This window comes from Narcine bancroftii, chromosome 1 (genome assembly GCF_036971445.1).
Source record: "Narcine bancroftii isolate sNarBan1 chromosome 1, sNarBan1.hap1, whole genome shotgun sequence".
Lineage (NCBI taxonomy): Eukaryota > Metazoa > Chordata > Chondrichthyes > Torpediniformes > Narcinidae > Narcine > Narcine bancroftii.
The window spans coordinates 48,515,069-48,531,439 of NC_091469.1; the positions used below are offsets into that span (position 1 = coordinate 48,515,069).

The window sequence follows — 16,371 nt, forward strand, 5'->3', positions numbered from 1 at the left end:
AAGTTAAGTAAGTACCCACTTACTCCAAATTAAAGGAGTAGCCATGGGCGCCTGCCTGTTTGTGGGTTTTCTGGAGTAATCCATAGTACAAGCCTACACAGGAAAGACACCTCAACTCTTCCTCCGGTATATAAACAACATCGGGCCTGCCTCATGCAGCCCCCAATGAGCTTGTTAACTTCATCCACTTCGCTTCTATCTTCCACCCTGAGCTCAGACTCACCTGGTCCATCTTTAGGTTTCTTTAGGTGTATTCTCCGCTAAAAATGCACCTGAAGAAGAGTAAGTGGCCCTTTGAATTGTCGTTCACGTGGCAGCGCTAAAAGTCCAGCGCTGGCCACCTGAAGAGACAGCTGCACCGACCGGGATGCGGATCTGAGCGCACTCTAGCTCCTGTCCTTTGGGCTGTCAGATTTGGGATGGCGGGCTGTCTGAGCTGGGACAATCAGTGTGGGGACATCCCACGTGGGATGTTCCCAGACTGATCACTCTGCCCCCCCCCCCCACCCGGTGGGGGAGAAGGGGGCAGGGGTGGCTGGGGGGGTGGAGGGCACTGGGGCGGCTGGGGGGAAGGAGGGGGTTGGGGCGGCTGGCGGGGTTGGAGGGGGCTGGGGCAGCCGGCGGGGGAGGAGGGGGCTGGGGCGGCCGGCGGGGGAGGAGGGGGCTGGGGTGGCCGGTGGTGGTGGAGGGGGCTGGGGCGGCCGGCGGGGGAGGAGGGGGCTGGGGCGGCCGGCGGGGGGAGGAGGGGGCTGGGGCGGCCGGCGGGGTAGGAGGGGGCTGGGGCGGCCGGCGGGGGAGGAGGGGGCTGGGGCGGCCGGTGGGGGATGAGGGGGCTGGAGCTCTCCCACCGGCCACCCCAGCCCTGCAATCCCCGCCCTGACAGCCCACGCCAGCTGCCCTTGCCCTTACGTCCTGCACCGGAGGAAGGGGCAGCTGGGACAGGAGCTGTCAGGCGCTCGCCAGCTGACTGTCGTCCCAAATGCAGCCCCTTTTGGGTGGCTGCATTCAGATGGCTGGGGTGGCCACTGTGCTGCGGCGATTATCCCTCTCAGAGGAGGGTCACAAAGTTCGCCTGGCAGGCGCCCCATGCATTCACGTGGCCTCCCAACAGCCGCATATTGCCAAAATTCCTCCAAAATTTACAAGCAGGGCATTTGGCCACCTGAAAGTGCCTTTTGATAAACCTCTCCCTTCCTGGATCTTTGTCTCTATCACAGGAGACAAGCTTTCTACCGACATATACTACAAACGTTCTAACTCCCACAACTAGCTTGACTACACTTCCTCGCACCCTGTCCCCAGCACCTTCTCTCATTTTCTCCGTCTCCACTGCATCTGTTCCCAAGACGAGGTCTTCCAAAATGTCTGCCTTCTTCCACAGACATGACTTCCCCTTCACTACCATCAGCTTAGCCTTCACCCGCATCAACTCCATTTCCTGCTCATCTGCCCTGGCCCCTCTGCCCCAGATGCAACAAATATAGAATGCCACCCTACTAGCCTCTCCATCCACATTATCCGCCAGAATTTCTGGCACTTACTACAGGACCCCACCACCATGTTTCCTTCTCCTCTTTGCTTGGTCTTCTATAAGGACCACTCCCTCCATGATTTCCTCATGCACTCATCCCTCCCTACCTACCCGCCCCCCCCCCCTGTTGCTGCAGTCGGTGCAACGCTTGCGAAAACACCTCACTCACCACAGTCTGGGGCCCCAAACAGGCCTTTCAAATGAAACAACGCTTCACTTGTGTATCCGCAGGACTCATTGACTGCATCTGGTGTTTCCTTTGTGACATTCTCTACATTGGAGAGACCGGACACAGATTGGGAGATCGCTTTGCTGAGCACCTCCCAGTAGCCAATCATTTCAATTCTAAGTCACACTCCCAGACTCACATGTCTGTTCATGGCCTTTTGCACCATCCTGCCCTGACCACAAGCAGATTAGAGGAACAACACCTCATCTTCTGTTCAGGAACTCTGCCGCCAAATGGCATGAACATTGATTTCTCTGCTTTCTGTTTAACTTGCTTGCCTTTTCTTTCCCCTCCCCCTTTCCTGCCTTCTCAATTCTTCCCTCCCTTTTTCCTTATCCACCCAGCCATTGCTCCTCCCCCTCATTGCTGCTGTCCTCTCCCTTCCCTCATCCACCTATCATCTTTTGCCTTTGCCGCTCCCCCTACCCTTTAGTTTAGATGCCTGCTGACATTCTCTCATACCTTGATGAAGGGCTAATTCCCAAAATGTTGGTTATGTATTTCTACCTTTGCTGCGTAAAGGACACTATTTGGCATGCTGAGCTTCTCCAGCATTTTGTGTTTTTTACTTCAACCACGGTGCTACAGATTTTTGTGATTTACTCCTGGGTTATAATAGTTGAGGCAGGGTTTCATCTCTATTCCGCTGAGTTCAGTTATTTGCAGGATATTGCAGAAGATCTAGTTCATTAGTAATCACTGTGTATATTACTGTTGAACAGGTCCCTTCCATTGTCCTGTTTATTTTCATTATCTTTGGATTAGTACCCGAGAGATTGTCATTGGTTCTTTTCAGCTCCTAACAAAATTCACGCTGAAACTTTGACACTTGTGTCTAATTTCATTTGGGTACTCTTTTTATGATGGTTCTGGTTAATTGCTGCTCATCAATGTTTTGATTAATCTAATTTGAGGGTACCCTAGAACCTAGAAACGGCAGTTGGAAATTTTTGCCTTTGTTCTTGCCATTCAGTAAGATTATTGCTGATCTTTAGAACCTCAGAACACTACAGCACAGAAAACAGGCCATTTGTCCATTCTAGTCTGTGCCAAAGTATTATTCCACAAGTCCCATTGAACTGCACTTAGTCCATAACCCTCTGGACCTCTCTCATTCATATATCTATCCAATTTATTCTTAATTGGATTTACTTCGTTAGATGGCAGCTCGTTCCACACTCCTACCACTCTCTGAGTGAAGTTCCCCCTAAACCTTACCCCTTTCACTCTAAAACCATGCCCTCTGTATTTATCTCTCCTAATCTAACTAGAAAGAGCCTACTCACATTTATTCTGTCTATACCCCTTATAATTTTGTGAATATTTATCAAATCTCTCTTAACCTGTTTAATCTTACCATGTAACTGCAACATCCTAGTAAATCTTCTCTGTGCTCTTTCAATCTTACTAAAATTCTTCCTGTAGTTAGGCGACCAGAACTGCACACAATACTCCAGATTTGGCCTTACCAACTTAATCATAAATCCCAACTCCTGTACTCATTACTTTGATTTATGAAGGCTAAGATGCCAAAAACTTTCTTTACAACCCTGTCTACTTGTGATGCAACATTCAGGGAATTATGTATCTATACATCCAGATCCCTTTGTTTCTCCACACTCCTCAGTACCCTACCATTACTGTGTATGTCCTACCTTGGTTTGTCCTTCCAAAATGCAAAACCTCACTCACACTTGTCTGGATTAAATTCCATATAACCATATAACAATTACAGTACGGAAACAGGCCATATCGGCCCTTCTGGTCTGCACCAATTTAAGTGAACTCCACAAATCCCACAGAATGTGGGAATAAGCTATTTCCCAGCCTGGCTCTCGTGATTTTGATGGTCCTACCTGGTGGTAGCAGGTTGAAGATGATGTGTGATGGATCTGCCATTTTCTGTCCCATTTTTCCAGTTGGTCCCGATCCCTCTGCAAGCTTTGAAAGCCATCCTCACTGCCCACAACACTCCAATCTTAGTGTCATCAGCAAACTTGCTGATCCAATTTACCACGTTGTCATCTAAATCATTGATTATAGACAACAATGGTCCCAGCACCGATCCCTGAGGCACAGCACTAATCACAGGCTTCCAGACTGAGAAGCAATCATCCACTACTACTTTGTCTTCTCCCATTCAACCAATTTTGAATCCAATTTACAGCCTCTCCATGGATACCTAGTGTCTGAACCTTCTGAACTAACTTCCCATGTAGGACCTTGTCAAAGGCTTTACTGTAGACAATATCCACAGCCTTTCCTTCATCTACTTTCTTGGTAACCTCCTCAGAAAAACTCTTAGAAGATTTGTTAAATGCAACCTACCATGCACAAAGCCATGCTGACTATCCTTAATCAGCCCTTGGCTGTCCAAATACTTGTATATCCGATTTCTCAGAACACCTTCCAATAATTTACCTACTACTGACTTCAGGCTCACTGGCCTGTAATTTTTTACACAATCCTCCGGCACCTCACCCGTGGCTAAGGACATTTTAAATATTTCTGTAATTTCTACACTAGTCTCCTTCAAGGTTTGAGAGAATATCATGACAAGCCCAGGGGATTTATCTATTTTTATTTGCTGTAAGCACCTCCTTTTTAATCTCTACATGTCCCATGACACTACTGCCATTTTCCTTCCTTCCTCATACACTATGCGAGTTTCAGAGTAAATACTGATGCAAAAAGAACAGTTTAAAATCTCCCCCCAACACATAGACAACCACTCTGATCTTCTAGGGGATTAGTTTTGTCCTTTACTATCCTTTTAGTCTTAATATACTTGTAGAAACCCTTTGGGTTTACCTTCACATTATCTGTCGAAGCAGCCTCCTGTCTTCTTTTACTTTAATATGCTTTTATGCACAAACCCCCATCTCTAAGCATCATGTGTATGTTGAATATATTTGGTTACTGAGCTCCCACAAACTCCTGGGAAAGCATTTCCAAAGATTCACTACATAGTGGGTGAAGACATTTTTCTCATTTCTGCCTTACTTTGAGATAATGAGCACTAATTGTGACACCCTTTGCATTGCTACTCTACTACATTCCTTATTTATATGTGTCCTTGCATCTACCCTAGAGATCCTCAAGAACTCAAGAATTTTGAAAGTTTTGAGATCTCTTTTGCTTCTAAAATCAAGAAAGCATAAGCTCAATCTCGCACAACCAACTTGTCTTCCAGTAATCAATGGTTGTTTGTAGCACACCCTCTTGGGTAAGGAGATCAAATCAATATAATTTTCCAGAGATGGTTACAACAGGACTTATAAAATTGGAGCAAGATGTTACTGTTTTTCTACTCTTATAATGGAGGGCGACAAGGTTAGCGTCGCATTTGTGCAACGCTGTTACAGCGAGAGTGACAGGGTTCAAACCCGTGCTTCCTGGAAGTGGGTTTTCTCCCACTGTTCAAAACATACTGGAGGTTGAAGGTTAATTGGTGTAAATTGGGCGGCACAGGCTTGTAGGCCAAAAAGGACTGTTACCATGCTGTATGTCTAAATTTAAATGTAATAAAATCTAACATACTATTTTTAACTTACTAATTGCTACCTCGAACATTTTCAGTTACTATTCTATCTGCTATGTCCTTTATCGTCTTGCAATTCCCTTAATTTCTTCAATGTTCATTTTTCTAATGCTAATTTATTTAAGACTCCTAAGTTGCCAGGTATTCTGACAAACATGCAATGTTTAATTTCTCTGCCATTTCATTATTCCCCAATATTTCTTGTGTCTGAGTAAGAGATCAACATATTTTTGCTAATCATGTTCTTTTTGCATATCTGTAAAAGTTTTTCATATTTCTGGCTTGACCTATTCCTTGTATCCCTTACTTTATCAATACATTGATTCTTCTCTGAATTTTGAAATTTTCCCAAACTTAAGGCATTTTGGTTTAAACTTTTTTTTATTTAATCTTTATTTAATTTATGATAACTGCAGAAGGTTTTTTTTGTTTTAAAGTCTAGTTAGATCCAACATAAACAATTTGTTAATGTCATCATTGTATATTTATTGTCAGACCTTATTACTGTAGTTTTCCTAATCCACCATAGCCAATTCATATTTTATGCCTTCATTGTTTATTCAATTTTTAGACTCTGGTTTCAGATGAAACTGAATCACTTCCAAAATGTTATATAAAATTGTCTCTTATTCCCCAAGTTAGGAATGTTATTGCATTCATGTCAGGGTGATGTACATTCAAAGTTGTACTGAAAAATTTTTAAAAAAATGATATCTGACAGACTGAAAATGAGTAAATGAGTAGCATTACCAAACGGGCATTGTTCTGACCATATCGCACAATTCCCAGCTCATTGACTTATGTATCTCTTAAAACTCAGTCTTAAGCTAATGCTCTTGTATTTGATGTTTGTGTTTGTGATTTTTTTTTTGTATCTGTCCTACTCACCCAGTGCTGAAGTAAAAGCTGTATCAATGTATCATAATTTTGGGCTAGTCCTGGCTGTTCCACTGTATCTTGGGTGTGCTATTGAAATAGCAGCATTCTCCAATCATAGAATAGCCAAGGTTTTAAAAACCTATAAAAATACGCTTGCTGTTAGCCATGTAGACCAACAACTTCCTACAATTTACTTCATGGGGAAAGTGGATTTGGGGTACATAATTGAGGAGAGTATGGTAGAAATAGTTAAATGGCTTTTTAAAATCTGTTCAACTAACTCAAAAAAAAATTCCTTGTACTTCTGATATCTTGTAAAATTCATATTAATTTCATAGGGTAACAATGGCTCCTGCATTTCGACTATCTTTGAAACGAAAAATTAGCGACAACATGACTCATTTGATGGTTGATTTCTCCCAGGAAAAGCAAATGCTTAGATCAATGAAATTTTTACCAGGTAAGGATTAAATTTGTTTTGCAACTTAGTTTGCTCACAGTGTTAAACATTAAGTTTTAGTGGCATTAAACTAGCACTGTCTATTCTTTTTTAAATGTCTTGCTGTCTCAATAATAGAAATCAGAGCACAAACACAGAATGAAGCAACTAAAATTAATGAACAGATCAACTATTTGTGTCCAGTAATTTTCCACTTGTTTATTTTCAATTATTACCATTTTGAAACAAGTTAATACATTCCTCTGGGCTAAGGTGACAGTATAAATTCAAACTAACGACTCCAACTATTCTTCATCCACCATATACATTCAAAGTAGATGCATAAAGTGGCAGTATAAATTCAAACTAACAACTCCAACTACTCTTCATCCACAATATACATCCAAAGTAGATGCATAGGGTCGCATTTATAGAAGATTCTGCCATATCACTGTATGGTAAAGAACTCCTAATAGTCCGGACTATCCAGAAGCTTGCCTTTTTACTGGAGCTAGCTATCATGTTGCCATTATTTTTAAGGACCTGTTTGGACATTTAAAACCTATGGCAGGAAAAATTCTAAATGGCTTTGAAGTTTGTCCTTGAACAGTCCACTGATGTTTAATTCCAGGATGGATCAATGCCTGAAACTGGATCCTCTAATTGTCACTTTATTTAGCCTTGAACTGAAGGTTTTTGTGTGTACAACCAGAAGTAGTAGTTAGGTGTTTTTATTGAATAGCTAACAATGCATTCCAATGATTCTTGGGTAAATAGAGAGTCTTTAATATCGATCATCAGCTTTCTGATGTTAATAATCTTTTAGATATTATTTTGGTATTTTTGAGTACTGGGTGTTGCTGGCCCATCTCTAATCCTCCTTGGGAGGAAGATAAACCATTCCCACAGTGATATTGGCCTTGGAGTTCAAGATTTTAACTTTGCCTGTTTTCACACTTGCGTCCCACTAAATTCAGTGCCCTGGGATAGGAATGGGGGTTTGGCTTTTCTTATTTGACCTCTCCTAATTAAGCAGTATGAGCTCTTCAGCCCCTGTTATTGTTGTGCAGGCCTATATAAACCTTTATAAGGGAATGTGGGAAAGTGCCAATAAATAGCAATAGCAGCTTGGGAAAGTTGGTAGCATTGCAGCGCACAATTTGTAAAGACAGTGGGAAAATTGGTACTGCTATCACACACAATTTAAACAGCATGGGTAAGTTGGTAGCGCTATTGCGCACAATATAGAAATACCTTGGGGGGGAAAAAAATGATGGCGGACCTGCCCTCCCAGAATTCCACGCGGCAGATAAAAGCCTGTATGCTCTGAGCACTCATGAAGGGGTTTCTCTGCAGCACAGCATTCTGGAAAGTCAGGTCCGCCATCCCTTTTTTCCCCCCACGGTCTTTATAAATTGTGTGTGCTACAGCACTACTTTCCCACAGTCTAAAAATTGTCCACTATTGCTATTTATTTCCTCTCTCTCTCCCGCTGCAACTTTCTCACGGCAAAGTTTAATCTTCTTCCTTCGCATTCCTGTATTCACACAAAAACTTGGGAAATTTCAATCCCACAATGTAATTGCCCATTCTACACTTGCCTGATTGCAACGCCGGCATCTGCAGAGATGAATTCATCTGACGCTGGCGTTGAAACAATTTTCCTTTCATACTAGACACTTTAAAAGGTAATTGACTGATAATTCCTGGGACCACTTGCAAGTGTGAAAGGGGCTTTTGTGACTGCAGTAAAATTTGTAGATGGTGCACAATATAGCCACTGTATCGGTGATGGAGAAAATTAACATTAATGTGGTTGACTCTGTTTCTGAATGTGTTAAACTTCTTGAAAGTTGTTGGTACTCACCCATGCAAGTACAGAGTGTTCCTTCTTGGTTTTTGACTGGAAGATGAAGAAAAGGCTTTGAGTGTCAGTCAGGAGGTAAGTCACTTGCCAATTGCAGATTAAAAGAGCTTTATGAGGTGATAAACAATAAAATCTGCAAATGTTGGGGTGTAGTGCAGTACACAAAAATGCTGCAGAAATTCAACAGATCATGCAGCATCCATTGGAGGTCAAAGGGAATCAAAGTTTCAGGTCTACCTCCTTCATCAAAAATGTCAAACATCATGCAAACACCTGACTAAAAGGTGGGGAGAAGGAGGAGGAATGCATGCAAACAGGAAAGAGGTTATAGGTGGAATTGGGTATGAGGTGAAAGAAGGAAACAGATGATGAGAGAGGGCAGAGGATTAAGAAACCGCTCTAATAGGAGAAGGAAAGGAAGAGGGAGGGTGAGGAGCTGGCAGTAGGAAAACAGAGGAATAAGTAGAGAGAGAGATCGGCGAAGGGAGGTCATGGAAATTGGAGATTGATGTTGTCTGGTTGGAGACTGCTGAGATGGAATATAGGATATATAGAATGGCTTTTATGGACCTGCAAGTTACAATCTCTTGTCAATGCTGACCACTAGATGTCAGATCAGGTACAACATTGTGTGCAGATATCTACCCTTCAAATGCGTAATTCAATCTGGATGCTCTTTAATGTGCTTCAGACAAGATGTTGTCCACAGTCCATATGGTCATTGTTGAAGTAGCACACACACAGTGCATTTTATGCTCCTCAGACTTTGCTTCTCTACATCCAAAAAAGATGTCACACTGCCCGATGACATGTTTGGCCAGCCTTTTTTCATTCATTCTGTATTTATGATCATAGAGTTATACAGCACAGAAATTATGACTTCTGTACCTATTTATCTATCCAGACCATAGTGCACACACAATACATAGCACATGTGTAATCACATATATACATACAGATATAATTTACACTAAATATAGATAAATATTTGCCTGCATTATATTCATATTTTTCCATACCTTGCCTATTCAAATACTCTTTTAAGTGATTATATCCATTTCTGCCACTTCCTCTGGCAGAATTCTGGATATCTAATTTTATTTTTTTAAATTTCAAGACACAGCATGGTAACAGGCCCTACTGGCCCATAAGCCCACGTTGCCCAAATACAATAGTGCAACCAATTAACCTTCTAACACTATATGTCTTTGCAATGTGGAAGGAAACTGGAACATCCGGAGAAAACCCTTGGTATGAATGTGCAAGCTCCTTACAGACAGCATTGGATTCAAACACAGATCTCTGGCACTGTAATAGCATGCTAACCATGCCACTCTATCCTTCATTACTTTGATATACATTTATCCTTGGCCTCATTTGTTTGAGTGAAAACATACCCAGCCTCTTCCATCTCCTCCAATCCAGGCAACATCCTGATCCAGTGTCCTCATAATGTTTGGGACAGACATTTTTTTTTTCATTTATTTACCTGTACTTCACAGTTTTAATTTATAATCTAACAATTCCTATGTGATTAAAGTGTACGTTCCAGATTTTATTCAAGGTTATTTGTATACATTTTGGATTGACCATGTAGAAATTGCAGCACTTTTAAAATATAGTTTCCCCCATTTCTGGGCATCATAATGTTTGGGACATTGTGCTTCACTTGTGTTTGTGATTACTCAAATTGGTGCAGGTATAAGTGAGCTAGGCTTCCTTCTAAGCTTTTGATCATCTTTGAAGTCTAAAATTGGCATTTTTCAAGGTGAGGACCAGAGTTTTGCCAATGAAAGACAAAGTAGCCATTATAAGGCTGAAAAACAAGAATAAAACAGTAAGAGGTATCGCCCAAATCTTAAAATGACCAAAATCAACAGTTTGGGATATCATTAAGAAAAACATGTTAGTGAGCTCAATTATTGCAAAGAGACTGGTATTCTAAGGGAGACCCTCCATTGCTGATGACAGAAGAATTCTCATCACAATGAAGAAAAATCCCCTAATGTCTGTCCGACAGATCAAAAACATTCTTCTGGAGGGAAGTGTGGGTGTATTGAATGACTACTGCAGCAGCTACATTGCAATAGGTGAACTACTAGTTAGGCACAGAAGATGGATGGCCAGATTACAGTTATTCAAGAAGAATTTAAAAGAAACTGCTGAATTCTGGAAAAAGGTCTTTTGGACAGATGAGTTCACGATTAAACTGTATCAGAGTTTTTTTTTAAAGACTTTATTTAAAATTTTATAACATGAATACAATAAAGAATTACATTTAAAGAAAAATAGAAAAAATTTTTTTTTAAAAATTACATCAGAAAACTACACAAAATAACCCCCCCCCCGTTAATTGTAACACAATATTAATAGTCTAACTTAAAATTAGTCCAACCCTCCCCTCCCAAAATAAAGAGTGAAGAGTTAATAAAATTGACAATATTATATATGAAAAAAAATACCCACTTACAAAAAAATGAGATAAAACTTAACCTAAAACAATTCTAACAACAAAAAAAATTGTCAATACTAAAATATCACACATAAACATATATTTAAATCAAACTTAAATGCATATAATTAGCAAACGGAGTCCACTTTAACTTATAAAAAGACATCTTATCCTGAATTGAAAAAGATATCCTTTCCATAGTCAAACAAAATTTCATTTCCAAATACCACTTATCTAAAGTTAGTATATTTCTATCTTTCCAAGTAAGTGCTATACATTTCTTAGCCACAACTAAAGCTAAATAAATAAATGAAATCTGATAATCCTCTAAACCTAAATCGAATAATGATTGCATGTTCCCTAATAAAAATATATCGGGATCTAATACAAGATGGATATTATATAAACTGTTAAAAACAGATTGAATACCTTTCCAAAACTATTGCAATCGATCACAAAGCCAAACAGTATGCAAAAAAGTATTGGCCGTCTGATCACATCGAAAACAAGAATCCAACATACTAAAACCAAATTTTTTTAATTTCTCCGGCGTTAAATATAGCTGATGAATAAAATTATAATTAATCATCGCTAGTCTAGCATTAATTAATTTCCGAATACTATTCTGACAAATTTCCATCCAAGCTTCTTCAGCTATTTTATGTCCTAAATCTTTTTCCCATTTCAACTTATCTTTATCCCAGTCTTTTTTACTATCAATTTCTTGTAAAATACAATACAAATCAGATATATATCCCTTTTTTGGTATTGAAAGTACATATTCTTCAAAACTAGATTCAGGCAATAAAATCATATGTCGACCACATAACTGTTTTACAAAAGATTTTAATTGATAATATACAAATATAGAATTTGCACTAATATCATATTTCCTTTGTAATTCATCAAAGGAACAAAAACAACCCTCAGAAAAACAATCAGATAAATTTTTTATTGCCTTCTTTTCCCATTGTTTCAAAGTGGCATTGGAGACCGTAAAAGGAACAAGTTGATTATTATATAATGGCAATCTTCCAGAATATATATTTTTAAGTCCCAATTTTTTAAGTTTACTTGTCCATAAATTCAATAAATGTTTCAATATTGGCACATCATAAGTTCGTAATAAATTTTTATTCCATCGAAACAAAAACTCATGAGGAAATTTTTCTAAAATAACCGCCATTTCTATCTTTACCCAATGAGGTGGGTCATCCATATTCATTAATGCACTAAGAAATTTGAATTGAGCTGCTTCATAATAATGCTGAAAATTCGGTAATCTTAAACCTCCAAATTGAAAATCCCACATCAATTTTCTCATTGCTACTCTCGGAAATTTTCCCTTCCATAAGAATTCTCTAATCGCTTTATATAAATCCTTAAAAAACTTTTTTTTTTTAAAATAAGGAATTGATTGAAACAAGTATTGTATTCTAGGAAAAATATTCATTTTTATGGTATTAATCCTCCCTAGTAAACCCAAAGGTAGATCCCTCCACCTAATCAAATCTAATTTAATCCTTTTTATTAAAGGAAAATAATTAATTGAATATAATTCTTGAAATTCTGTATTAACATTAATTCCTAAATATTTAATTTGTGTAGTCCACTTCAAATTTGTAATATTTTTATATACTGAATAATCACCTTTACAAATTGGTAAAATTTCACTTTTAGCCCAATTTACTTTGTAACCAGATAATTGGCCATAAATTTCTAAACATTCTTGAATTGCAGGTAAAGAAATATCCGGATCCACCAAATATAATAAAACATCATCAGCAAATAAATTAATCTTATATTCCTCATTCAGAACTCTCATACCTTTAACATTTTCATTTTGATGTATTAATTGTGCTAAAGGTTCAATAACTATAGCAAATAAAGCAGGTGACAACGGACATCCTTGTCTAGTAGATCTTGTCAAACTAAAAGATTCTGAAATTTGGCCATTAACAGCAATTCTAGCCTTCGGGCTATTATATAAAGCCTTTATCAACCCAATAAATGAAGAACCAAAACAAAATTTCTCAAGTACTTTGAACAGAAACTTCCATTCCACTCTATCAAAAGCCTTTTCTGCATCCAAAAAAACCGCTATTGGATAATTCAACTGAAATTTAGATTTATTTATCAAGGTTATTAACCGTAAAATATTATCTGACGCATACTTGTTTTTTATAAATCCCGTTTGATCACCATGTATAATTTTAGGCAGATATTGAGCTAATCTATTAGCCATAATTTTAGCTACAATTTTATAATCTACATTTAACAACGATATTGGTCTATAAGAAGAAACCTGTAAAGGGTCTTTATCTTTTTTTTGGTATAACCGTAATTATTGCGTTAGAACAAGACTCAGGTAATTGAAAAGTATTGTAAGTTTGTTGTAATACATCCTTATAAATAGAAGATACATCAGCATAAAAAACTTTATAAAACTCTATAGAAAACCCATCTTCACCAGGTGCCTTTCCATTCGGCATGTCTCTTATTGCCCTTTCTATTTCATCTTCTGTAAAAGGTTTATCTAACTCTTGTCTATCTTCTTGATTCAATTGTGGCAAGCTAATATTTTCCAAGAAAGAATCTATTGCGTCTCCAGTTACATCTTTACATTCCGAACTATACAATTGTTTATAGAAATTACAAAATTCCTCATTAATGAGAGTTTTGATTAAAAGTAATACCTGATTTCTTTCTAATCGCTGGTATAATCCTAGATAATTGTTCCTTTTTTAATTGCCATGACAAAACTTTGAGCTTTCTCACCCCATTCATAAAACTTATGCTTAGTTCGATTCATTAAACATTCAAACCGATATGTTTGTAATTCATTATATTTAAATTTTAAATTAGTTAACTGATTCTTTTGCGTTTCGGTAGCATGTTTTTGAAATTCTTTTTCAGTAGCAGTTATCTTTTCCTCTAAGTCTTCAATCTCTTTAATTTTCTCCTTCTTTACTTTAGAGGCATAACTGATAATTTGACCTCGCAAAAAAGCTTTCATTGCATCCCATAAAACAAAATGACTAGAAACAGAATTACAGTTAATACCAATAAAAATTTCAATTTGCTGTTTTAAAAAACTAATAAATTCTGGTTTTTGCAATAGCATAGTATTAAATCTCCATCCTGAAGCTTTCTGAACATCTTGTGAACTCATATATTCTAATAATAATAATGAATGATCCGAAACCAATCTAGCCTTATACTCCACAGATGTAACCCTATCCTGCAAATGTGCTGATATTAAAAAATAATCAATTCTAGAAAAAGAATTATGTCGCGAGAAATAAAAAGAAAAATCTTTCTCTGTAGGATTAACTCTTCGCCAAATATCAATTAAATTCAAATCTGCCATCATATTAATCACTTGGATTGCCATTTTAGACTTCTTAATTACTCTTGGGTACTTATCCAATAAAGGCTCCAACACCACATTCAAATCTCCCCCAATCATCACATTAGAGTTCGATTGTCCAAGTAATAAAGACATATCCACAACAAAAGCTGCATCCTCAACATTAGGAGCATAAACATCAAGCAAAATCCATGCCTCATTAAAGATTGTACAATTTAATTTTAATAATCTTCCACCATTTTTCTCTTCATTCTGTAACTGAAATGGTAGATTCTTATGTACCAAAATTGCCACACCTTTTGCCTTAGAATTAAACGAAGAATAAAAAACTTGCCCAACCCATTCACGTTTGAGTTTCAAATGTTCCTTATGTGTTAAATGAGTTTCCTGCAAAAAAGCAACATCAACTTTTAATTTTTTTAAATAAGCAAGTACTTTCTTATGCTTATTAGGATTATTTAAACCCTGAACATTAAGAGAAGCAAACTTCAATTTAGACATTTCTTACACTCAATAAAACACAACAAGAAACAAACAAAAAAAAGGAAAAAAAAGAGAAAAAAGAAGAAAAAAAAGAAACCCCCCAAAAAAAGAAAAAAAACCCTTAATTCCCCTTTGAAATTACAACCAAAAACTAAAAAAAAAATAAAAAAAGTTATATATAAAAAAAATTTAATTATTTAAAAAAGATTAAAAAAAAGCTTCACTCCCTAACCCAAAAATTAAAAAGAAAAAAAAACAGGTCGGAGGTCACAATTACCTCCTCCTGTTTAAACCGCCTAATACGGTAACTCCCCCAAAATATTGGGTCTTAGATAACTCACACGCAGCTGATGACTTCTGGAAATTGGTGCCCACCCAGTTCCCTCTCCCAGCTCCCATCACTATTTAAAATCTCAACAAAAATAATTTTAAAAAATTTTTTATTTTTTTTAATCAACTTTGCCATTGCGACCACCGTTTCTTCCATTTCTTCCAGAAATCAAATTCCCTTCTTGCAGCTCTGCCCTCTTTGGAGACTGTAGAGGACTACATCGTTCCTAGAATTGCGTAATTGGTAAAGACTGAGCAAAATCCATAGCTTCTTTAGGATTATCAAAGAACTTTGGTTGATATCCATCCTGAAAAATCTTCAGTACCGCAGGGTATCTAAATGTTGCCTTATATCCTTTTTTCCACAATAATTCTTTCACAGAATTAAATTCACGTCGTTGAAACATAATTTCCTGACTCAAATCCGGATAGAAGAAAACACGATTACTCTGAACCATCAAAGGAGATCTGTTTTGCTGTGCATTTCTAATAGCCATACGTAAAATAGTCTATCAGTAATTTAAACAGTGAACCAGAACAGGTCTTGGATTCTGTCCTGAAAAAGGTCTCCTTCTCAAAGCTCTATGAGCCCGTTCCAATATTAAACCTTCAGGAAACTTATCTTGTCCCAACACTTGTGGAATCCATTCAGTGAAAAATTTCCTTGGATCTGGCCCTTCTATGCCTTCTGGCAAGCCGATAATTTTCACATTATTCCGTCTAGATGGCTCTCCAAATAATCAACCTTTTTTGCTAAATTTTTATTCTGATTCTGTAGCGTTTCAATTGTTTTATTCACATCTTGAAATTGATCTTGTACATCAGATAATCTTTGATCAAGTCTTTCAATAGTTTCGACTTTAAAAGCTCCATAATCAGCCATCTGTTGAGTATTGACATCCACCAATGCATTAATCTTAGAAGTAAGATTATTCATAGAATCACCTAAATGCATCATTGAAGAAAATATCTTATGTTTAAGACTCTTGAAAAGTATATCAACATCAGTAGATCCAGACTGCTGTTCTTGTGGAATCAGAGGACCTTCTATCCCTTCTTGTAATTTAGTAGCTTTTCTTGCAGTTTGACTCCGTGTAAGAGCCCCTGTCACAGACCTCCTTTAAAAGCTTTGTTACGTCAGTATCTGGAAGAGCTGTTATAACTGATGGTATATCTCCAACTGGTGACGCCCCAGCTAATTCAGCAGTCAAAGTCTCAGTAGACGTTGTTTGAAATACTGGCATCCGGCC

The 16,371-nt window shown here is 38.0% G+C and overlaps 1 protein-coding gene across 11 annotated transcripts in view; it reads left to right on the forward strand.

Annotated features, from left to right (window-relative positions):
- Positions 1-16,371, forward strand: part of fsd1l (fibronectin type III and SPRY domain containing 1-like) — a 127,369-nt gene that overhangs the window by 57,600 nt on the left and 53,398 nt on the right. For all 11 annotated transcript variants that reach the window (XM_069926156.1, XM_069926163.1, XM_069926147.1 and 8 more), the window contains one exon: positions 6,519-6,640. In XM_069926156.1, coding sequence (XP_069782257.1) covers positions 6,519-6,640 — 122 coding nt within the window. The remainder of the gene's footprint in view (positions 1-6,518; positions 6,641-16,371) is intronic.